The 23823-nt window shown below is 37.2% G+C and overlaps 1 protein-coding gene across 2 annotated transcripts in view; it reads right to left on the bottom strand.

Annotated features, from left to right (window-relative positions):
* NHLRC2 (NHL repeat containing 2) overlaps nucleotides 1-23781 on the bottom strand; it is a 38886-nt gene extending 15105 nt beyond the window's left edge. Inside the window, exons 1-7 of one of the 2 annotated variants that reach the window (XM_080596697.1) lie at nucleotides 23379-23781; nucleotides 21242-21394; nucleotides 14108-14563; nucleotides 12393-12514; nucleotides 10550-10679; nucleotides 731-830; nucleotides 28-259 (exon numbers count right to left, since the gene is read on the bottom strand). In XM_080596697.1, the coding sequence (XP_080452823.1) occupies nucleotides 28-259; nucleotides 731-830; nucleotides 10550-10679; nucleotides 12393-12514; nucleotides 14108-14563; nucleotides 21242-21394; nucleotides 23379-23592 (1407 nt within the window). In that variant the 5' untranslated portion in view covers nucleotides 23593-23781. Of the gene's footprint in view, nucleotides 1-27; nucleotides 260-730; nucleotides 831-10549; nucleotides 10680-12392; nucleotides 12515-14107; nucleotides 14564-21241; nucleotides 21395-23176; nucleotides 23359-23378 lie in introns of those variants that run through there. The other variant, XM_080596698.1, reaches the window with a different exon arrangement.
* Nucleotides 23782-23823: the final 42 nt, after the last annotated feature.

Below are 23823 nucleotides of genomic sequence, written 5' to 3'. Positions count from 1 at the left end.
CAGTGTGGGGAAGTTTGAAGTGATTACCAATGGATCTCTCTCTCCTCCTACAAGGTGCTTCACTGCTCCGTCTTTCAGAGAGATTGTTCGCACGGTGCTGCTCTCACTATCCGCTACAAAAAGGCAGTTCCACGGTTCCTCGGAAGCCAGAGAGAGACCTGAAGGTTGTGCAAAGCCTGCCTTGTGAGGGTAGGTGTTGTTTCTGTTCTCTTCATTTCCACTCCCAGCAAATCGAAGACAGGTTCCTTTCTTTAAATCACTAAATGAAAATAGTACTTATATTCAAGAACAGGTCTGAAATACTTTAGACATTATGCATGAACAGAAATCACAGGAAAAGCACTTGTGAATTATAAAACCAACTGTATTGCAGCACAAGAAATTATTCCATGCCTTTATGCTAACTTTTTTCACCTTAGTTTATCATTTATCACTAGATAAATTCAGCAAATGCAATGAAAAGTAACATTCAATTATATGACTGTACGTTACCAAGTCATAGCTTTATAGCTAAAGTAGAATATTTCATTTCATCTAACAGATCTGGGTAAAAGCAGGCAGGCTTTAAAGGACACAAGCCTTTTAAGTCTGAAGAGAAACAGCAAGCTTCAAGCTAAGTACAGGTTGAGAAAAAATACTTTTAGTTTAATTGGATTATCTCTTACTGTGGGGTTTGAAGGCTGTTTATCCAGACAAACAGTTTCACATGTCTTGTATTAAAACCGCTTACCTTCCCTTTGGCAGTTTTCCACCTTCCAACATCAGTGCCCATATCTGATGTGTGCCTGCCATCGCTATCCATAAAACATCGTCTTCCTGGGTCTCTGAAACTTTTAAAGAAATGGATGTATAAGAACAGATGAAAAAAACCTCTTTGGGAATGCTTCATGAAACAAGGAAGCCAACAAACAAACCCTGCCATCCCCCTTACTCCAGCTCACCATTTGCCACAGGGAAAAACAAACAAACAAGCTACAGAGCAAGAAAGCAAGAGAATGTCTTTCATTTATGAAGAAATCTGCTATTGCTGTTTTATCCTCTTCCTAAGGATATTAAAAACACAATAAAAATTGTGTATCTTTGCCTGGTAAAGGCAATACTTCAAGCGGGATTTGCTCTTTGCAAGATTTTGCTATTAGCTCCACATTTCACCTGTTATTTTGGCATCACACTGGTCAACAAATATGTACATATTTTTCCTAAGCTATGTTTGTGGGGTGTTCTTTTAAAAACAAACAAACAAAAACCCACCACGCACTATGCTGGTGATAAAATTAGATATTCCAAAATGCTATTGAGAACTGTTAACACATTTTAAGACAAATAACAATGGCAGTACCTTTCAGACCATACGCTCCTGCTAGTTCCTGGTCATTTATCCTGCAAATTCTGATGTTCTTACCATACTACATGTAACAGTCCCACTGAAATCAGAGGTACTACTAATGACAGTAAAGAGAAGGTACGTAATGTTCTTAAGATAATGGAAATTGATGCTTGGGCATCATGGAGATTTATGCTCTGTAGAGCAACAACCACTGTTCAATCAGAGATGTGTGCAGTTACCGATTTTCCTCTGCACTACGCATCTGGTTTCCAAGTTGTACTCTGCATGCACATGTGCTATCACAAGTGAAAGATGCAGGTCCATGGAACAGCGACTTTCTCAAGAAGATTTCAAGTGTGTATCAAGCATCTAATTTTTTCAACTTGAAGCATAACATTAATATTCACCAATCCAAATCTATAGAATTAAACAAAGCTTTTCTAGGTAACACTTCACAAATACAAATGGAAACAGAAGAACATACAAGTGCTTTACAGCTTAAAATGTGTCATATTACAGCGTAAGAATGCATGAAGACAAATTGTGTAAGGATGTTAAAAAAATATATATCCTTTTCTGAAAAAGCTAAGGAACAAGAAAGTTGACATCTAAAAACTGCATTAAAATGTGGCCAGTGTTATCTTTCTAACATTTTACTAGTTCACATACATTGAATGGCTCTCTCTGATCTAGTTAAAGACAACATTAAAATATTTTCCTAAATGAATGTATTGGAATGACTATTAGCTAGTCAACAGAAAAACAAATTGCTCACAGAAGCTTTTTATTCACACTAACTTATAAAAATGTGCATCTCATACTTGTTCCTGCAAACAATCTCACAGTCCAGCCCCTGCCACCCTCCCCATTCCTTATTCCTTCAGAATAAAAGCAATTATATGTAAAATGCTTGCAAACATTTTAAATCTGTGAAGTTAGTGCAAATCAATCTTTCTGAAATGAAATTGCCACTATCCCCCCCAACTGAGATCCTGCCGCTTTTCTTTCAATCCTAAATCTCTCTCACATTACAACTGCAAGCAGAAAAAAAATAGTTTCCTATCTCCAGAATCAATTTCCTCATCCTGTGAGCCCTCCTCGGAGTACCACTGGTATGGTTTTAATGCAGTTTATCTTCTGCCTTTTCTGTTTCTTGGATCAAGATACAAGTTTCCAAGGCTGTGATCAAAGGAACTCGCTGACTCTCTCCTGCACTTCCACATGGCTCCATGTTTTTACACAAACTGGAGTTCCAAGAATAAAAGTCAGACTTCCAAAGCATGTAAAAGCTGTTTGTTGAGAGGGAAGGTTTTCAAAATGAGTTGGAAAATAAACGTTTTAAGTCACCAGAGACATTCCCAAAGTATTGGTAATACCAACACACACACCCCAGTCCCCCTAACAAAACCCGGAAACACAGAATCCCCTTTGATTAGAGGTTGTTTCTACGAGATTTAAATTGAGAAAATCGCTTAGGAAAACATTTCTACTTTCTATACTACTATATACTACTATCTATATGTGCACGATCCATTTCCAGGATTTTGTTTCCATGCTGCATAGCTTGCATTTTTCAGATGCTGCTACTCTGAGTACCCCCAAAAGACCTACGGTAGAATCACTGGTCAGCTCAGAAAGGGAGCTTTTCATCTTACTACGTTGTGCCATTCATTCTGAGGGATGTCAGCAAGTGCTTCGTTCATTATTTAATATTCACTTCATCCAACAACGAAACGAAGGAGTAAGACTAGAGCTGAGCACTTCAGAAAAATCTATTCCATAAAATCCAATTTCTGTAATTCCGCCCACTCGCACTCCCCTGTGACAGCTCTATGGTGAAAACATGAAAAGGTGTCTCACTCTAATTCCGCACACCAAATGTCTCTTCAAACATGAGGAAAATGTAAAAATATTAATTCGAATTTTACAGAATATGCAAGATCAATAGTGACAAGGTCCTTTCTTCAACTAGAGAACAAGACAGGAAAAGTAAGAATTCTGCAACTGCAAATTTTAACACAAATATTTTCTTCTGGATAGCAATTAGAACAAAGGGATTGGGTACAGGCATGGGAACAGTACAAGCATACTGAATTGTGGAAAATGTATCAGGAGCTTTAATCAAAAAAAAAATTATACAAAACCAGAAAAGTAAAAACAATTCATATGGCTGCAGAGATAAGGTATTTTATCACACAATGGTCCTGACACTACAGGATTTAATGTTTTATCTTCTGAAACAAAAGATAGAAAACTTCTTTGAGGATAAAACAATCTGGAGACATGCCACCATTGTCATCCTCGTACTGTGCTTGCAGGAGAAGGGGGACAGGGAGAACCAACATGTTAAAGTTATGATAATGCCATCATTACCATAACTCCTTATCATCCCTGAATGGAAAGAATTTATTTTTAAAGAATTTATTATAAAGCAACATAAAAGAACAAAGCATTTCTTTTACATTGATTCAATTAAGCGCCGCATTCCAAACTATCTCGAGCTGTTTTAAAAATCCAGTTTAGTTTCTCCTTATTAGGGTATGGACTTTCTTATCTTTAGTGCTGCCTGTATCAAAGCAAAGTATGGCTTACAAATATGATATACTTAGGTTATAAAGATTCACTACTAATGAACTAGAGCTTTGAATGCACTTGTGTGATGTAGGATGGTATTTCAGTGCTTTTCAAGTTCCTGAGTCCGCCTCTGCTCTATAACCATGTTTTAAGAATTAACAGTCCTGTTTGTGTACACACACAATTTTAAACAGTTCAGTTAACGACCTTTTTAAGGCACTATTTCTGAGTAAATCCGAGCACACAAAAAAGACTTAAACAGCAGGCAACAACACCTAACTGAAGAGACCCCATTCCCAGGACTTCCACACACTTCCAGTTCCCCGGTCTGGGGACTGGGGGTTAACTTCCCGACTGAGAATTAGAAGTCTGGGAATCAAAATCACATTTTGTGGCTGGCACTACTGTTATTTTCTAAATAAAATGAAGTTTGAAAATATTATTCCTGTCTTCTCTGATTTTATCTTTTAAGAAAGCAGTAACAAGGAAGAAGCCTGTTGGTACACTCATCCGCTGCAAAAAAACACGCAAAAAGGGCTGCTCGGCGGCCCCTCCTGCTCACGGATACATATGCTGCATACTTACACGTATGAATGCGAGTCTCGTCTTCACTTAAGTCAGTGGAAGTTTAGCAAATTAAATCCAAATCTAACTGACAAAACAACTACAGAATCATTGGTCTTCAGTGAGACAGACGGCAAATCCCAAAAAGGAATGCTTTAGCACGAAGTCTGGACTGTTACACATACACGTCATCCTTTTTGAAGGAGTAAAAATTCATTTTCTCCTTTTTCCTTTTTCCCTGTGCTACCCAGCACTCTTTCACATACTGTTGTATCATGCAAAAAGCATAATCCTTTACGAAACCAAACACTTTTAGAATTTTCCTCCTTAGTAAACTACCCCTACCATCCCATCACAGGAAATCTCTTGGACGTGGATACCGAGGGGATGTCATACAATGGGAGATAAAAGGGAGATAAAAATAACAACTAGGAACAACTGTTTTCTTTCTATCCCAAGTTTTCCCATTCAGGTCTTCTGACTGTAATGGAATATATACTTAAATAAATAAATAGAAATCCAAATTGCAAGTGATGGCATTTTTTAACATGAAAGTACTTCTGTAGATCATCTAGTGTTGGGATACTTTACTCTAACCAGTCTTAGCTTTCCTGTAGTTAGGCGTTTTGTTCATTCCTGTTTCAGAGCAAGCACATACACTTGAGGGTACCTCAGCACTGCACTCCCCCCATCCCCAACAGACCTTGCACACTGGGAAGCACTTTCAGCACCAGATTGGACCAGAAGCGTGTCTCATTCTGACCCTAGCACGCCCAACAAAGCCTCTTTAAGACTTGTCAAGGATGTTTACTTTCAGCAGCTCTTCATCTGGAACTTTACATTAAAAACAGTATCTAGAACCTGAAACAATGTTTAGGAACCTGGTTAGTAGTTTTAACTCCTTTATCACAAACGTGTACCTAATTCACGAAACAAAACATACAGACTGTGGAAAAAAGAGAATTAGAAATCATCATTCCAGGTACAAATCTCATCATTCTATACAGAGGGCACGTAAAAGGCACAGACTTTCAAACGTTACTAAGTTTGACATCTGTTAAGATGCTAACTTTGCTAATCCAAATGTTTCTTTTACTGCAGAAAGTAATCATCATCATCATCCACTTTGTCAAGATTTAGAGAAGTCCAATTTACTCGAAAATGAGTCTGTCAAACTAAATTGTGTGGGATTGCTGCTGGAAATTCAGTCACAGCTCCCATCGCATTCTTATGCTATGTATATGTCAAAGGCATGCTTATATTAAAATATTAATGCAAATATCTGATTTCTTGACCTACTTCTACAGGAACATGTGAAAAATTAATAAAGCCTGTTGCTTTACAGCCTACTGCTGTAAATTCAGCACTACCATAAACCCTTAATCTCTTTGTTTTTGTCTGGAATACAGGAACGGGGCATTCAGGCAACAGTTTAACTGGGTTGCTGTACAGAAAGTCTGTTGGGGCGATCATACCAGCTCTGAAAGTTTCTCTCTCCTCAGTTGTCCTTCAAATACTTAAAGGGAAAAAAGAAAAAAAAAAGAAAAAACACACAAATGCCAGTTTAGGTGCAGGAATGAAAGCTGCTTAGGGATGACAGAATCTGTGCATCGATTCAGCTGAAGTTTTCACATGTCCTAACTTAATATATTTGTCCCTCTTTGGGATTCTGCCAACAGTATGAAGCTGATTGACCCACTCGGACAACACATGTAAGAACACAGTGCGCTTCAGAAATCCTCCCAAAACATTCCTGTATAACCTTCTTCTTCTCTGCAGTCCCTTATTGCAACTACTTAATGCCACATTTCTCAAAAGACTTTTTCTCCTCAAACAGTCATTACATGGGAATGAAACCCTACAATGTCTTCCACTTTACTTTAGCCTTAACTTTAATGAAGCTTCTTTTTCTTTTAAATTTGTAGTATTTCATAGAAAAAATAATGACCTTTTGCAAGTAGATTTAGGATCTAGTTGAAGAGAAGACAGACGATGCTTTCTAGTGCCAGTGATGCCTCTAATGTGGTTTTCTGTGCCGTTAACTTTTATAAGGGCAGATGCAGCCCAAAACTGGGCATGGGATCTCTGAGCTTCTACTTTTGCACTGGAAACTGCTGAGGAGGTGAGAAAGTCTTTTGCATTTCAAGTTAGTCTACGCTGACACATCATGCAGTCATAGCACATAAGCAACATACATTTAGAGCAATTCAAATTTTGAGTTGTCAAGAAAAATGGTTCCTAATTAAACGCTGATGAACTCAAAAGGAGCTCTTTTATTTTCAGCTCTAATCAAGGAAGATTCCTTTCATAAGGCAGTGAAGGCTAGAGCCTCAGTGCCAGAAGGAGACCAGACTAGAGGGGAAAAAAAGTGACGTGTAGAAAGCATGCTTTCAAGATAAAAAAAAAAAAAAAGATTAAAAAGAAAAAAGAAGTATTTCCTCCGGAATGCAGTTGTACTAAACAATCCTCTAGCAGAAACACAAGAAAAAAATTGTACGTGCTTTTGCCTTTTAAGGGCTATAAAGATTGCACCAGTGTGATAAGGTACAGTACTTTCATTTCAATAATACCTACGTAAAACCTGTATTGACGTAAACATTTCCAACTAATTTGCTGAACACATGGGCAATACTGTGCTTGGGAGTTTCTATAAATAAAATACAACCATGCAATTTCAGGCTGGACTTTGGAATGTGAACCACACAGTTATGTCACCATGCACAGGTCATCATCCTGTTCCTTCCAGCAAGAATGCAGCTATCAAGAACATTTCACACTCAGACCAACTTTGCATTTAAGTATCACTTGCTTTCAACACCGAGTAAAAATAGAAGGGGACAACATAGAAAGCTAAAAAAGCACACAGTAATTTAATAACGTATTTTTAAGCTGCTGGCCTTCCCCCCTGTATTGTGTATTTCTTACACAATCTATGTCAATGGAAATTTCAGCACCACCTTCAACAGCAGAATTTAATCCATCGAGTTCATTCAAGACTTTTAAAAGGGGAGGGTAAAACACAAGTTCAGTAGCCACAATCAAAGAAATTAAAAAGATGACACAGAAGAATACTGTCTACATGAACGCCAGCACAGTTTTTGTCTTGATTAACTCCCTTATCTTAGAGAGACATTTTTATCAGCTTTCTATTAAATTGTATTTCAGTCATTTAACCTCATGAAAAGTGGTTGGGGGAGGATTGGAATTAGATGGTCTTTAAGGTCTCTTCCAACCCAAACCATTCTATGATTTTATGAACTCTTTGCCTCAAACTTCAGCAAAAAATGGGGGAAACAAAAGCTTATTATCTCACAGAAATACTATGATGATGGTTAGAAGTATGACAGCGGTATCTGTTTTAAAGATGAACTTGTCTATGCCTTCAATAACTTTTCTCCTCATTACTTTCATATTTGAAATATACAGAAAGCAAATTCCAATCACACAGAAGTCTCTATACATGGGGATACAACTGTTTTTGACAAAGATGGTATCATATCCTTTCAGGTCTTGGTTTTACTCATCAGATTAAATTAAAACTTTATCCTTATGAATGCTGATTTCCAAAAATGTTTTCCAACGTGATCACAGTGAGACCAGATACCAGAGTGCTGAACTGCATATGAAGTTAAGTCTGACTCCTAGCATACTGGGAGGCAAACTAACACACACAAAAAAAGTGATTCACTGTTTTCTGTATTGTCAAGACAGATGTCAGCAACAGATTTGATGACTTCAGTGGGCTTTGAATCAGGCTCGATGTCATCTGGAATCCACGAAACACTGAAACGTTACAACTTAGCTTTGTATTTACTTCACACCTTTGACACCTTCTGCCTCGAAGTGATAATGACTTGTGAACACAGTGCTGGAGGATTACTGAGCGCTTTTCTTGGTTCTGTGAATGGCATCTTTTATACGATGATTTGAATTAGTTTAATTTCACAACAAACAATACATTAAAAAATATAAGCAAACAATGAAGCCTTTTAACACATATTCCTGGCTCCTTGTGCACAACCTGTTTGGTTTTGTGCTTCATCTCGAGACAGTGTCTCAGTGATCACCATTCCTTCACCTGTTCAAACCTCCTCTGATTCTTCCAGTTTCCTTGCAGTGCCTTAATTGCATCCTGCAGTTTTGGCCCCCTAAAAACAACCTTATTAGATTAGTGTTTCCGGGCTCTGGGACATTCTCTTGTTAACATTCTACTCAATATAACCTTCAGTTTTGACATCTCTCCCTGGTCATAGTTTTCTAATGAGATTTATGTAGATATTACAGTCATCTACACATGGCAGACAACTACCCTACCTTACTGACACAAAACCATATCAGAACTATAAAAACAAAAAACAACAAAAAACAACTGAAAGCAGCCCCCCCATTTTATCTATCTGGCCTTTTACCCTCCCAAAGAAGGAAATTAAATTGATTTGATCTCCTCTGAAGTGACAGGTTATGTTATATTTTGGACAGATCTGAATAGCCAACTAACTGGTAGGATCTGATCGAGCATGAAAAAAAAATCATACTGGTCTGAAAACAGTACATTTAGAAAGTTTGATTTTCATATAAACACTGATATAAATTCAGCAATGTTAAATAGCTCAGATGACTAACCCTTCACAGGTGACTAATTCAGTGATTACTGTCTTCATGTTGATAACAATCATATAATTTAACATTTCATTTAACAATCAGAGCTCTCAAAAATAAAAGTATCAACAGATACTGGCAGAAGTAGAAGAAAGCATCAGGAAAATGGTAAGTAAAATTAAAGGATATTTTGAATAGTTCTATTAACCAGCTTAAATTTCTGATGCACTGGGGCAATACTTTTCGAGTTGGTATTCCCCTCCATTACTGATCTGCAAAACAGCTCTGTGACAACATCCCACAGCCATCAGCTTGCTGGTTCAAGATACAACGAAAACTACACCATCGAGTCCCACAGAAGTTTACTGGATCACAAAAGTGAAATCAGACTGGATAAAATTTATTAACAGCAACCCAGATCTGGTGAGATTCTCTTCCAGGTACTCCTATTAAGTAGGACTCCCTATTCCTTGACTCCCTTAATTAGTAAGGATCATTAATAAGCCTTTCAGTGTAGAGTGTTTTGTGTGTGTGTGTGTGTTAAGTCATGTTACTGAAAGTGTGAAATGTGAAATTGATGCCTGTGGCTTACTTTAGTACTCAAGGTTTATGGTAGTACGCTGTCTAAACTGGCAATGTATTTCTACCAGAAGACTTCCATACAATCAGCATTCATGAACCAGCTACATGTTCCCTTAAACTAAATCTGAGTGTTTTTCCTTCCCTGATATAAGGGCTTTAAGCTACACTAAATCATTTTACTGTCGTTAAGAAACTTGCATTTGTAACCTCTAAATTATATTGAGATGGAAACATAAGAAACATGGCAGTTACGTGATGTAAGGCTCAGGAGTGTGTTAAGTTAATCAGAAAAGAAAACCACCTAAATCCTCAGAAGCTCATTCTTACATCCTATTATGCAAAGATTTTATTTTTATGCCCTGATGCTCGCGAGGTGTTTTCTGAGGTGTTCTTCTATCTGTTTGCCTCTATCATGATCTTGAATCTAACAATTTCACATCATCTAAACAGGAATAAACAGAAGTCACCAGATAAAATTATTTTTATTTCCTGAACTCAAATATTTACAAGTGGTAAGACATATCTGTATAGTCAAGGAAAAGAACTTTAGACAATGTTCCCTTCCTGTAAAATACATCTGCTTCTTAAGCAATCCTGACATAAAGCACCGGCCCACCAAAGGTAATCACAATTTCCTTCTGTATTTGGATCCAATAACTACGTATCTTGCTACAAAATAATTATTCTTCAGGTCAGGTAACAGTTCATGTTTTTTCAAGGACTTCAGAAACTTAGATTCAGCTGATAACTGCAGTTACTTGTGAACAAGAAACCACTGTTTTTCGACTCACTTGTAAAGTAAATATTTACTAAACTTCAAATTGTTACCAGAGTAGGAAAACATTTAGCAAACACTTATGCATGCATAAATGTGAGATGTTAAAAGTTCAACTGATACTATACCTGAATTGCCAAAAACCACATCCCACGGAGAGCTGATAGGCTGCTCTTCTCCTTTTGCTCCACCTTCCTTGTCAACACCTTGTATCCCAATGCCTGCTACAGTAGTCACAATCTCTAATTCCAGGTCAATCTGCAAGAAGCAAAATGATATATGCTAAATGTACAACAGCACCTTGAGTTAATACAGAGGTAATACAGATAATCTGACCTAGCTATGTTTAAAACAGAGGATCTTTGCTTGCAACTAAAAAACAAATCCTAATACTTGTTTATGAAGGAGAATAATTAATTTTACCATGTTTGCTGCTGGTGGGGGACAGTAGGAAAAACAAGTGACTGAAATTTTCTTCCACATGCACCAACAATGAACTGTCAAAATTTGGTCAGCAACTCTGGAAGAAGGTATCAACATTTTCTAGAGAAGTATTCAGATGGACAGTGGATGTGGATGTTTCATTTTAGACTTCTTCTAAAAGAATATGCTATTAAAAATCAGAAATTGTAGAAGTATTTCCCATCTCTACATAAAATAATCTATACAAAACATTATTTTTGCAGTTAATTTCATGCCTTGGAAGAAAAAAGAATTGTTTAATTTCTGCAACCTAACTCCATGTATCTTTCCTTCCTCCTTTGTTTATATTCTAAGTGACTTCCAATACTTCTCATTAATTTATTGTAATGATTATATAAAAAGGGAGTCTTTCACACATGTAGCATGAAAACTAACTTTTGGAGCAGTTTGCAAGGCCTGTGTCCTGCACAAACATTTGAAAGGACGTCCTACAGCTGACAGATTATTTTAATTCTTGGATACCGTGGTGGCAAACTTAAATGAAAGGGAACAGCTAGTTATCATGACAGATGCTGAAGCAACATGGCCCAGATCTTCAGCTGTTTCTGTACTCTGTTAACCGTAACACATAATTATCTGTGGTCACCAGGCTACAGTGATGAATATTATTAAGATGAAGGCATTGGATCAACAGGGCCACTTGGTCCTTTCCAGAATAAAACTGGTAGCCAGTGACAATGAATACAGCACAGAGGGCTTCTAGACTAGTGCCCTGAAGTGAAACACTGAATGAATGTGAACATACTGAACAGTAAAAAAGCTTTTCAAATTGAGTTATCGTGTACCTCTTCTGATCATGACTCAGAAATCCTCCTGGTGAGTAAATCTGAGTAAAATATCTTCTGAGATGCATAAAAACTTTTATTAATAAGGTCATATGACATTGCTTCAGCAAACTTCTGATTATTCTAAATTTTACCTAACTGGGTTTAAGATTCAACTCCAGTTTATACTGAGCAACATTCCTGTGTGCTAAAAACTTTAAGTATTTAGTTCAAAAAAAGATCAACACACAAATAATTCTGAAATTAAAGCAGGTATGCTTACAGGCCCAAACAACTAGTTAACAAAAATACAGATATCCACCAAACCATAAGAGTACAATAACCTTAGATAAGAATCTGAACTGTAAGTGAAACAGAAACAGTTTCTGCTTCCAATACTAAGAATAGATGCTTCTCATAACAGGAAAGCAAGTCACAAGTTAAAAAAAAAAAAAGCTATCAGTTATGCTAGAACAAGTGGCACATTCTTCATTTCTAGATGATCTTAGAGGTCCTTTCCACCCTGAATGATTCTATGAACGGAAGTACAAAAGCATATGTAGCCCTTTAAAAAAGGAAATGCACAACAGCGCTTATTTATAAGATATTAGTCCAAATTTCCTTCCTGATGTTGAAGGTATTTGTAGAATAATTAATTTGGTATAAATTTTCACCTGTGTAAGTAGGGAAAGTACAAGAGGTTGTTTCCTTATGGAAAATTTACCTTTCTAATTAGATGATTTTCTGTATCAGCTACATAAATAACATTATTTTTTATAGCAATTCCTTGTGGTGCGTTAAAAGATGCCTCTGAAAATCTTCCATCTTTTCTTCCACTGTTTGGACCTATAAATGAAACAAAGCAAAACTCAAAAGTCATTTTAGAAAAATAAAACTTAAAAAAACCAAAGTGTATGTATTTAAACCTGTAAGATAATTACATATTCTAAAAGATGCTTTCATTGCACCTTGTATAGCTTTTTTTTAAATTCCTAATTATCAGCCAAACCATTACCAAAAGCAGCCAGAAGCAAAGATTTTAAATTCCAAAACTCAATTACATTTCAATGATTTAGATTTTGCTGTAATTACAATGAAACTAATATTTGATTAGCAGCACTTTCTTATTAATAATAAAAGCTGACAAAAAGATGATATGCAACTAATTACATGGAAGAACAGTGAGAATGATGGAGTGACAGTCTTCTGTATAGCACAAAGAAGAAATATAGGGAGGAACATGAGCTGAATAAAACAGTGTGAAGGTAAGCATCGCATTTTAGATGGAGTAACATTTAAAGTGCATTAGCACTGTGTGTCAGCAAAAGACATTTAGATACATGAGTTATTATGTGCGCATCATGATTTGTGATGCAAATATAGTAATTTCAACCTTTGTGCATGCCCACATTTATTACAGTATTACCAACTTTGTTACACTATTTTCTGCCCACAGAATCACTTAACTGAGTCACTGAAATACACAAACTTTTTACAACTTCTCAGAAGACAATTCAGACATTAACAGGCATGAAGCATTGAGGTGCTGGTGTTTCAGTTTCCGATAGTTCCCCTTGGAACTACATCAGGGTGCCCATTCATCGGGAACAGCACAGAGTGCCAAAGGAAGGAGGGGTACCCGTTCAGAGATAAGGAGACTTCCCTCCAAGTTGCTATTTAATGAATATCCCAGAATACTAAAGGGTGTTTTGTTGGCAGAGACTTCATCTCACATACCAAACAGAAATCAAATTGTCTGACTCTTGTCATAAGAAACCTTGTTTGTACTTCCCATATTAAGGCCTTTATCAGGTTAGCTTGGATAATTAGCCTGTCTATTCAATGCACTGTTCCATCAAATAATGAAATATTTCCTTCCTTTCTTAAAACAATAGTGCCACTGGTATTTTTCTGATGTTTGTGAATCCTATTGAGGGATGTTCTTCATTTAAAACAAACAAAGAAAAAGCACCTCCCAAACACACCATCACAACCAAAACTCCATGTTTGTTTTTTCCTCTTGGAAAGGGAAGTATTTTTCTCTTTTCCCTATCTTGCTGCTGGATGTGAATGCATGTCACTGAAATCCAAACACATTTGAAACTCTTTCAGAAGATAGTTGGACCAGATGATCTTGGAGGTCTTTTCCAACCTTAATGATTCTATGACTCTATTCTTTTGTAATTCATATTGGCTATCACATGAAAGTACAAAACTTAGTCAATGAAATAACAACGACAAATAAGGGACACCTCAACCAGTTGCATTAACAGAGCCTCCCACTGATGGTACTACGCTATATTCCCTCATGTCCTGCAAAAGTGATTTCATAAGAAAAAAAAAATTATCAATGCTTATGAATAGCTAGGTCCTAGCACCACCACCGAACATAGTCTACTCCTAAATAAAATGCCTATAATAAACCGTATATAACCTTACCTCCAATAGTGTGTAGAATCTGCCCATTTTTCCGAGTAACCAAAATCCTGTGATGTCCAGTGTCTGCTATTACCAGCCTTTCTCCTGAATTATCTACTGTCACTTTGCCAGGAAACAGCAGGGGAGAAGGTGGGAGGGAGTCTCTGTATAGCTTTATTCCAATACTGTTGTCCTTGATTTGTCCTCTCTCCTTGTAGAATTTCAGTGCTACAGAAGTAAACAAAAACAGCTTCTCCTTGTGGCCTTCTCCAACAAGCGAAAAGAGCATGTTTCCACGAGGGCCAAGAATGACGAGAGTTGGCCAGCAGGACACTTCCAGCTCGTGCCACAACGTTGCATCTGCATCGTTTACTACAGGGTGGACAATATTGTATCTCAGAACTGCACTCTTGATGTTATCCAGGACTTTTTCGTTTGGGAATTTCGCTGAATGGACACCAATAATAACAAGGCCATCTGAAAGGGAAAATGAAGTATTGTGTTGAAACATATTTGTATTTCAATTAAAAAAAACTTGTAAGAGGGAAGCACAGTTATCCTACAACATTACTAACTGCATTCCAGAAAAGAAGATTTGAACAAATAAAGAGCATAATATGTTATAAATTGTTCTTAAGCCCTGAATCTCTAAGGCAGAAAATACTTTCAAAACGAACTGCTGCAGCTCACCCACGTTTAACTGATGCTTTGTTCTTTCAAGTGTTTAGGATACCTCTTTGACTTTTGCTTCCTTTACATAACTATGGTGTTTACAGAAAACTAATTCTTTTCCACTGTAAACAAGTGACCACAAGTCCAGAGTTATCCTGGCACATCTAACTCTAGACAGACAGTTAAAAAAAACAAAACAAAAAAAATGTATAGGCACCTAAAATCAAAATAGTATCCTGTATTTAAAAAAAAAAAGAATTAAATCAATTAAATTATCATTTTTGCCCCTCCCCTTACCGTTTTTAACCTAATTTCTGTATTTGGTTAATAAAGACAATGAAAAGTTCAGGCTTTCCCACAATAGAGATAACTACACTTGAAATCCTATTGTGAAGGTGCTGCACAAGCACCAAGTAATATAATTCAGCTTATATACACAGAATACATAGTATCAGCCCTAAAAACAATCAAAAAAGCACACGATTACCAGAGTCCTTGAATTGCTTTTTTCCTCAGTTTCATGAAATTCAAACAGAAATAAAAATTTATGGCTCAGACTTCACTTGCTTTTCCCTGTGCGACAAAAAAGAAATATACACCCACCCCCTGCAGACACTTACGTAAGCAGCCCCAAAATTTCCATTCCCCCTACCTACTCAACAGAAAAAGAATGACGAGCCTTCCTTTAGTCGAGTCACCTTTCGGTACGTCCTAGGAGCAAAAAAAGGACCCCTAACAAACAAACAAACACCACTACAGCCTTTTTCAGAGCCTTAAATTCCATTTTCCTAGCATAAGCTCTACCAAATGCAACGAGCTAGGTACATGACATCGACTCCATATTTCGTCTCACTTTATACCAGAGAATACTTAGCAAAAATCATAATCTTGTTATAGTCAGAATAACTTGTCAGATCTGTGATGATTTGAATTTGGTGGTATTTTTATTAAACTTCAGAGATCTGAGCAAAATAAACGAGACTGTCTGAACCATGACATTTGATTAAATTTCAGAACATTCCATTTCCAGAGTCTGCTGCTCACAGCCATCATGAGACATTTAGGATTTTTCCTCACTGAAGCAAGGAAGATAACAACAATAACCACGCAGTTGTAGAAAGATGTAATACGATTTTAAACCAGAACTGTTGATCTAATGGAAATCCCTACATACTAACCTTCCTATGTATCCAAAAATCACTTTCTTTTTGGATAGTGCAAGCTTTTTGTATCCACAGACAATGAGGATCATTCTACTACTTTGTCCAAGTAAAAGTTTTAAACTTTTTATCTCATCATTTGTGTTATTTTGAGAAGGGTGAAATTAACTGGGAAAGAGAGTAGCCATACAGTTGACACCCAGCTTGGTTAAATTTACTCTAGTATTAGAAAATATTTAGATAGCAACAACAAAAAAGTGTTTTCGTCCTCCCCTCCAGTCAGGTCTAAACAAATATCAAGCATTTATAAACACTTTTATTATTAACATTCAAATATCTGTAGCATTTCCTTCCCTCCCTGAGTCACCAATGTCTATAGGTGGATCCCTTGTAGCACAACAATTTTTTCAGTTATGCAAGTAATATCAAAAAAAAAAAACCAACAAAAATAACTTGGAGGCCCTACAGGGTGGCACGGAAGAAGAAGAGACATTATCCAATCTAATCCAATTCTCTTTATGCCTATACTTTGAAATAAAATCAATGTAGACCCCTGAAGAGCTTCATGGTTCTTAAATTATATTTATCTTGAATTACTGCATTATATCTTAAATTCATTTGTGCTCCTTCACCGCAATCAAAAATGTTGTATTGTATCACTACAGAAAAATAGATTTGGTTAACAGCTATTAAATTTATATAAGCAGGATACAATTTGCAGTTTGAAAGGATAAAGGCTGATGTGCAAAGTCAATCAACTTCCGTTATTTGGTGTTGACTTGAATAATACGGTTATGTTTTGTCCTAAACAAAATCCAATGGAAAGAGCCCTCCCCAAAGGTCTCTAATTTGGAAAAGACAAATTTTAAATAAATGTTTTCTCAGCAAAGTTTTAAGAAGATTGCAGAGCATGACCTGTTTTAGTTACTTGAAGCAGCAGTTACTTAGTTTTTAGAAGATGTTTTCTGCCCTTATTCAAAAATAACCATTTGTTACAAGGGAGTGAAGATTTCATCAGTTTACCACAAATCTAAAAGGAACAAAACCTAAATATTTTCAGTAACATCGCTGGCAAATTTATTTCTCAACTTCTAGTTTCTCATAGTTGCCAGAACAAAGCCTCTTTTCCCTCTCCTGTTTCTCTTTCCCTCTTCCACTTACAACTGCAAATATCAAAATCCATAATTAGTTCTTTAAGATGGGAAAAATTACAAAGGAAGTAACTTTTTGCAGCTTGCACGATAATGCATCTTTCTCCTTATCAAAGACATTCATTTTATTTAACAGCATTCTAACATTTTATTTTTTTAATTCACAGGAAATGTATTTTTTTTCCACAATAACTCACCTATCACATATTTTATTTAATTTAGGATCAACTTACGTGTCACAACTCGTTCTGAATTGGAAATTTACACGTCAGATCATTCCTGTTATTTGGCATTTTCTACCTTATCCACTAAAACACTTCACTGCTTATAAAACTCTGGACACATACGTAAAAGCAGAACGCCTTTTTTTGTACAACCGTTCTCTGAAAGCAGTGCAGTTACAGCCAGGGAAGTTCAGCACTGCAAGAAGGGTAACACCAGCCCTCTGATCAGAAAAGGGCCCAGAAGACACCTGTAAGCAACCACACGCAAGGAGATGGGTTTGAACGGAATGCAGTATTTGGTTTTAGGTTTTCCTCCTAGCTTTATGGTACACGAAGAATGCTTGCTTTTACACAAACCCATCTAATTTCAGAAATCTTGTTTTGCTTTCAGGTAGGGATTATATTCAGGCATTCGCTACGTTTCGCCATTGTTTTTTCCAAATTCCAAATTCCTCAGGGCCTGACTGCCAGCACGGTAATCCATGCTGAGTTGGTCTGAATTTAGAATTGCAGCCTCTTTCTTTAGGTTGCTCTTCTTCGGCCTACCTAAACGTACAGCTGCAAATCTCTTCTTTCCCTGTTGCTCAGTGGATCTTTTTTTTTTTAAAATTCACTTTTTGTAAAAAAAAAAAAAAAAAAACAAACCAACAACACGAATAACAACGTCAAACCTTCTCACAGTCTTGAAGATTTCTACAACTTGGGTGATACTAAACCATGACATTCCCCTGAAGTTTTGCCATTTGATCCTATCTAAACTGTCATCCCAATGGTTTTATTTCCAACACTATGTTTTCTTCCCAGCCATTAAAAACATTTGATGTGATAGGAACACATGTCCAGCTTGCTCTATTCTGCAATGCAAAAATCCAGATGCTGGCTTCAGAAAGCATTCCTGTCATGAAGAACTCTATGCCAATTTGTTTCTAGTGCCTGCATTGTTTGTTTTTTGTTTGTTTTTTTAATTTTGAAGCTTAAACCAATATGAAACACAGATTATTGAAAAACTCCGTATTACCACAAATGACTGCAAAAAAAAGAACTATAAAAAAAGTTTGTCTTTTTTTTTTAAAAAAAACGTATTATAATGTACAAAGCCAGAGCAGAAATAATCCCTTTCTCCAAAAAGGGAATAAGTGTTTCAAGGATGCATTACGATTGTCTGACACCTGCTGAAGGAAAGAAGTTTTCTACAGTAATGCACACTGCATTGCTAGCATTTGATAAATTAGCTCTGTAAAAATGGAAGGCTGCCAGAGCTGCTATTGTTTTGGCAGCACAATCCGTATTTAATTTTTATTTCAAGTCAATTATTTTGATAGTTTTGTGGTAGAAATGTAGGAAAGGCAATTACTTCATATCTTAAACAGTTGTATTATTGAGCTCAGAGGAGTTTAAATTATTTAATGTCAGATTGGCTTTTTATTTGGTTACAGAGAAATTGAGAACTATTTTTCTATTTTGGCCCTTGTCCCCAACTGTAAAACAGTATTAATGGAGAAGAATAGCATCTGCAGGAGTGGTAACATTTCAATATGAGAACAAGAAACAGTAAAATTCTGCACATTAATTGAATAAAACAAGTACACAGATAATTATTTTTTTTTTAAATCACTGATATTGTCTTTGCCAATCCTGCCCGCACAGTACATTGCTGTGAGACAGCTCAAGTTGTAGTATCGTAAACTGTTGAGCTCTGAACAGCAAAGTCAAACATTTTAACTACAGTAGGATTAGCAGCAGTGCTTATAATTTGTCCATCAAAAATATCGTTAGAGCTAGAAGGACAACGCTATTCTGGACACCTGTACAGTACATATACGTTATAGCATCCTCTCATGAAGAAAACTCGTGTGGAAACTGACAGATGCTACACTGTGATATAAAAACATGCACACCATTTAAAACACTTTATTCGAAGGATTATAGCAGAGCACAACACTGGACTTATGCCAAGCTATTTCTGAATATTAAAAAGTACTCCCTCTTATAGAAGTAATTTCTGGACTGCTGATAACATGAACTGAATATGCACTGGAGTTTAAAATAACTTTCTGAACGCCACTTGAAAAACAGAAATAGCTCCACTGAAGATAGCAATGAGAATGTATCAGATAAAGATGCTTGGCGACATTTAATCCTACGGAAAGCAGTCTTTATTTTGAGACAAATCTCCTTGAGTTCCAGACAATAGAACTGTGTGTGCATATACTAAGACATTTAATGGCTTAGAAACGTCTTAAAACTACAGGTTCTCAGGTTCGGACATCTCACGTCTGATGATCACATTGCTGAAGTTTCAACATACTCCACATACGCCAGTATTTGAACCATGTGAACAAGAAAAAAATAATCAGAATATCAAAAAATATGTACAAAAGGTACAATCAAAGAAAGATACTGCTATTAATTATATCAGTATTAAGGTTTGTTCTCAGTTATGCAGAAAGATGAAGGCAACACTCCTTCAGCTGTTCAAACAACAGATTAAGATCCAAATGCACAGTGACATAGATGTTTTGTCAGAGTAAGATGCTTGTTTTCACTCTATCATTGTCTGCTAGATCAGGACCTTCTGTCACTACCACAGCTCTGTAAATATGTAGATGAAATGTGTATATAAATACTATGTTTACAAATCTGAAGTTTAATAAAGTTATAACTTCACTATATATTTAATCTCTTTATTTTTCCAGTTACGAGGCAAGAGATTGGGGAACCAGCTGAGTGAAAGTGAATCTGCCCCCATCCTGTGAAGGGAGAAGGGACTTCCATTAACTAAAGAAGACAGCAGAAGACGTTAAAGTGTAATGAAACTCCAGAATCAGGATGAGTATCAAGATACCTACATTAATATATCTTGATATTCTTACAGTATTTTTGGTACATCTGCCCCCTTTCAACTTCAGTCTTATTCTTCCAACCCTTTCTCAAGTTTCTCAAGCCAAACAACTTAACTTCCCAAAGAGGAAAAATTCATCTATTTGAATCTTCTGTAAAGTGCCATTTAAGCCTACAACATATGAGTGAACTACTTACACTTGCAATTTCAAAGACTCGGAAATTTTTCTAGTGGGAGTAGGTAACACATGAAAATAAATGCTGGCAAAATGAAAATCAAATCAGAAGAGCAAATGGAGAATCAGAAATGTAAACATTATAAGGCAAGGTTATTTTTATTATAGTATTTAATACAAGATTTTAAGGACCGAAAGTAACACTGTTCATCTCATCATTTAGCCTATCAAAATAGCCAAGTTAGTAGCTGATACGTTCCTGGGTAAGACGACATTTTCTCACTGACAAGTCATCAGGATGACAAGAGACTAAATTCTAAATAGCAGTTACCCTGCATTTTCATTCATTCAGAGAGAGATGGAGATTTTATCTCAGATGTGAAATTAAAGAGATTAATTCCCTCTCCAGAACAGAGGACTACTAACTGAAAAGAAGGCAATGCAAATACCAAAAAATAAAAATAAAAAAAATCTTAAACCATGTTTACGTATTTTGCTATTTCAGTTAGAAAGGGGAAAAAAAAAAAGTCATCTAAACTACATCCATTCTACCATCTGTGTAACATTCTGCTCAGAGCTGGCTACTAAGTAAAGTGTACATCTATCAACTCTGAGCCCCCGTCTTACGTCCTCACATTTTGCAAACTGCCCTATTCATGAGGATATCAGATTTGGGCTTCAAGCACATAGCCCGTTTCCTTAATTATAGGGACACAACAGATGCCATATTTAACCCCATCTAAAAATGTGATGAAAGCATAGCCAGTAACCTTTTTTTTTTTTTTTTTTTTGCAATACTTAAAATATTAGAAGACATTTTTAGGCACCTCTGAAATTTTGCCAGCTGTTTAGTAACCAACAAAGTGACTCAGCTACTCCACCTGCAACACTGCCAGGAAATTTTGTACCAAGCCAGCCAAGGCTCTTTTACCTTTATCAGAGTACTGCTGCTCTAACTCGTGGAGATCAGGCAGCAGGTGCAAGCAATTGATACAGCAGTAAGTAAAGAAATCCAACACCACCACTTTTCCACAAAGGTCTTTGTGAAGAGAAATAGGACCTTCGGTGTTCAACCATTGTAGATCTGCAATTCAGAGAGCAGAGATACCCAGTTAGGGGAAAGGCAGGGAAAGGAAGACACACCTAATTTGCATGACAACACACATTCCTAGTATATTTCACTAAAGAAAAGTTGCAACATAACTTTCTAGCAAGTACAAAAGCAAAACAGAAGTCTCATATTTATCAAACCCACCCTTATATTATCCAATTCTTCAAAATTAGTAAATGAGAATATTAACAAAATGTAATGTAACAATGACAGTGTGGTTTATATAGTTAAATTGGCACCTTTCAATTGAAAGAACACGGAAACCTCAGAACGATTCCCATACATCTTGGAACATGATCTACATTATTCAACACCTAACAAAGACATAGGTGTAACACCTATTTACTTAAACCTCAAATAAATGCAAATAAACTAAAAGCCTGTTAAACTCTTCATGATTTTATAACATTTTTGTAAAGAACTAACTTCAGAAATGACTGCAATATTTTTTTACTTAAGCGTTTTGATCTTGATTTTCAACAGTTTGAAATGACAGTTATAAAATAACGCTGCCACCTGGGAATACAACCCACTCATATATAGCCGGTAGTACTCCTGGACAATTATTTCAATTACTTGATGAGACATTGAGGCAATGTTTCCTCACTGGTAACTAATATTCCTTTGGTCCCATAAGAAACTGGTATCAAGACATAAATGTCCTAGACTATGGTCTGCCATTATTACCACCCAACTCTTCTGAAAATAATGGGATAAAAAACAGATAGCAAAGATATTGTAAAGTTGAACTAAGTTTTTGAAGAACTAATTTTTTTTTAATATACAAATTTACTCTGAATAATCTAAAAATACTCAAAGCTTCCACCCTGTCAAGTTTCAGCAAACTAAGTTCTTACTGCCCCAGGAGAAGTTACAGCTACTCAAGTCAGCAGGTTTGTTTCCTCCCTCAGTAAGCGGAAATTTGTTCCCTACCTATATATGCATATATACCTAAAAGCATAAATGAATGCACACACGTTCAGGTTTAGTGACAGTAATTACAATAATTTATACATTATTTCCACTGTGTATGGGCAAGGCTTTCCACTTTGCGTTTTCAAAAGAAAAGAAGAGGTTATTTGTTTTATGACACACCTTCCCTCTTCAGTAGAATTGGGATATCTTTCCTAAAAATAAACTGGAAATAAATAACTTTGGCTACTATTTGAGCTGATTCCTGGAGAACACAAGCTTTGACAGAAGACAGAAAGTGAAACATTACTGATGACGAAAGTGAAAATTAAATTCAGGAGTCCAAATCCAGACCGAAAAAGCATTCACTTTGCTCCATCAGTTAGAAGTCAGAATTCACTCCTATGCTATGCATATGATTTTAATCCCCTAGTTTATCTCCTTAGGCCTCTGTCTTGCAAACCCTTAATCTCTCAGAGTCCCAAGGAGCCCCACTCAGGTTACAAGGACCCGGAGCAGGACCTGCAAGACTTTTACGTAACCCTTGATTCACACTTTTCACAAGAAGAGATGGAGAAATATGTGAAACACGAAGGGGAAACGGGCAGAGCACTGAAGGAGGACGATGTCTCCAGCACAGCATGCGCTACGGTGCACAGACAGAAACTGACGAGCACGGGTAAGCCATGGAGAGAGAGCTGAGAGCAGGAGGAAGCTTCCTGTCAATACACTGAAGAAAAGCGAAACGCTTTATTGGAGGGGAAAATAAAAAAAAAAAAAAAGAAGTTAATGAAGCTAAGAGAAGAACGAGGATTTAAAGAACGTGACTTTTGCAACCAGTACCTAAGCGAGCATCCATAAGGGGTTTCCCTTCTCTTGCCCTTTGCTCCCCCCGGGTGCTTTCAGGACTCACAGCCCCACAACCGGATAAAAACCACCTTTAAGGAGAGCAGCTCCCGGCCTCAATCACCCAAGGGACCCCTCAGGGCGAGCCCGGCAGCTTCCCCGGGGGGCACCGGGGCCCGTCGCGGGCCCCTCCACCCACCTCCGCCGAGCTCGGGCACCGTCAGGTCCCGCTCCCGGCTGTCGGCCTTCTGCAGGTAGCTGTAGACCAAGGCCTCCTTGTCGCGGGGGCTGTCGGCGTCCAGCAGGCCGTACTCCAGCTGCGTCTGGGCGGGCCGCAGCCCCGGCAGCGCCCCCGCCGCCATGGCGCCTCCCGCCCGCCGCTGCCGCCGCCCTGCCGTTTGGCCGCCGCACATTCGGCACGCGGGCGGTACAGCCGTAATTAAAAGAATAAGAATAAAAATAATAACGAAGCGCTGCGCACAAGCACGCCGCAACTCGGCTGTGTTGAAGGGAGAAGCTGCTAATTCCTCCCCGATTTTTACAGGGCTTTTGTTATTCGGAGAAGCATATTCGTGAGGAGAATGCCCGGCGCCAACGGTGTCTCAGCAGATTCAACACAGCCTTTTATTTTCCCGCCTTTCTCC

The sequence above is a fragment of the Anser brachyrhynchus genome, assembly GCF_964034855.1.
Source record: "Anser brachyrhynchus genome assembly, chromosome: 6".
Lineage (NCBI taxonomy): Eukaryota > Metazoa > Chordata > Aves > Anseriformes > Anatidae > Anser > Anser brachyrhynchus.
Note: the sequence above shows the minus strand (reverse complement) of the source record. Positions and strands in the feature narration are given on the sequence as shown.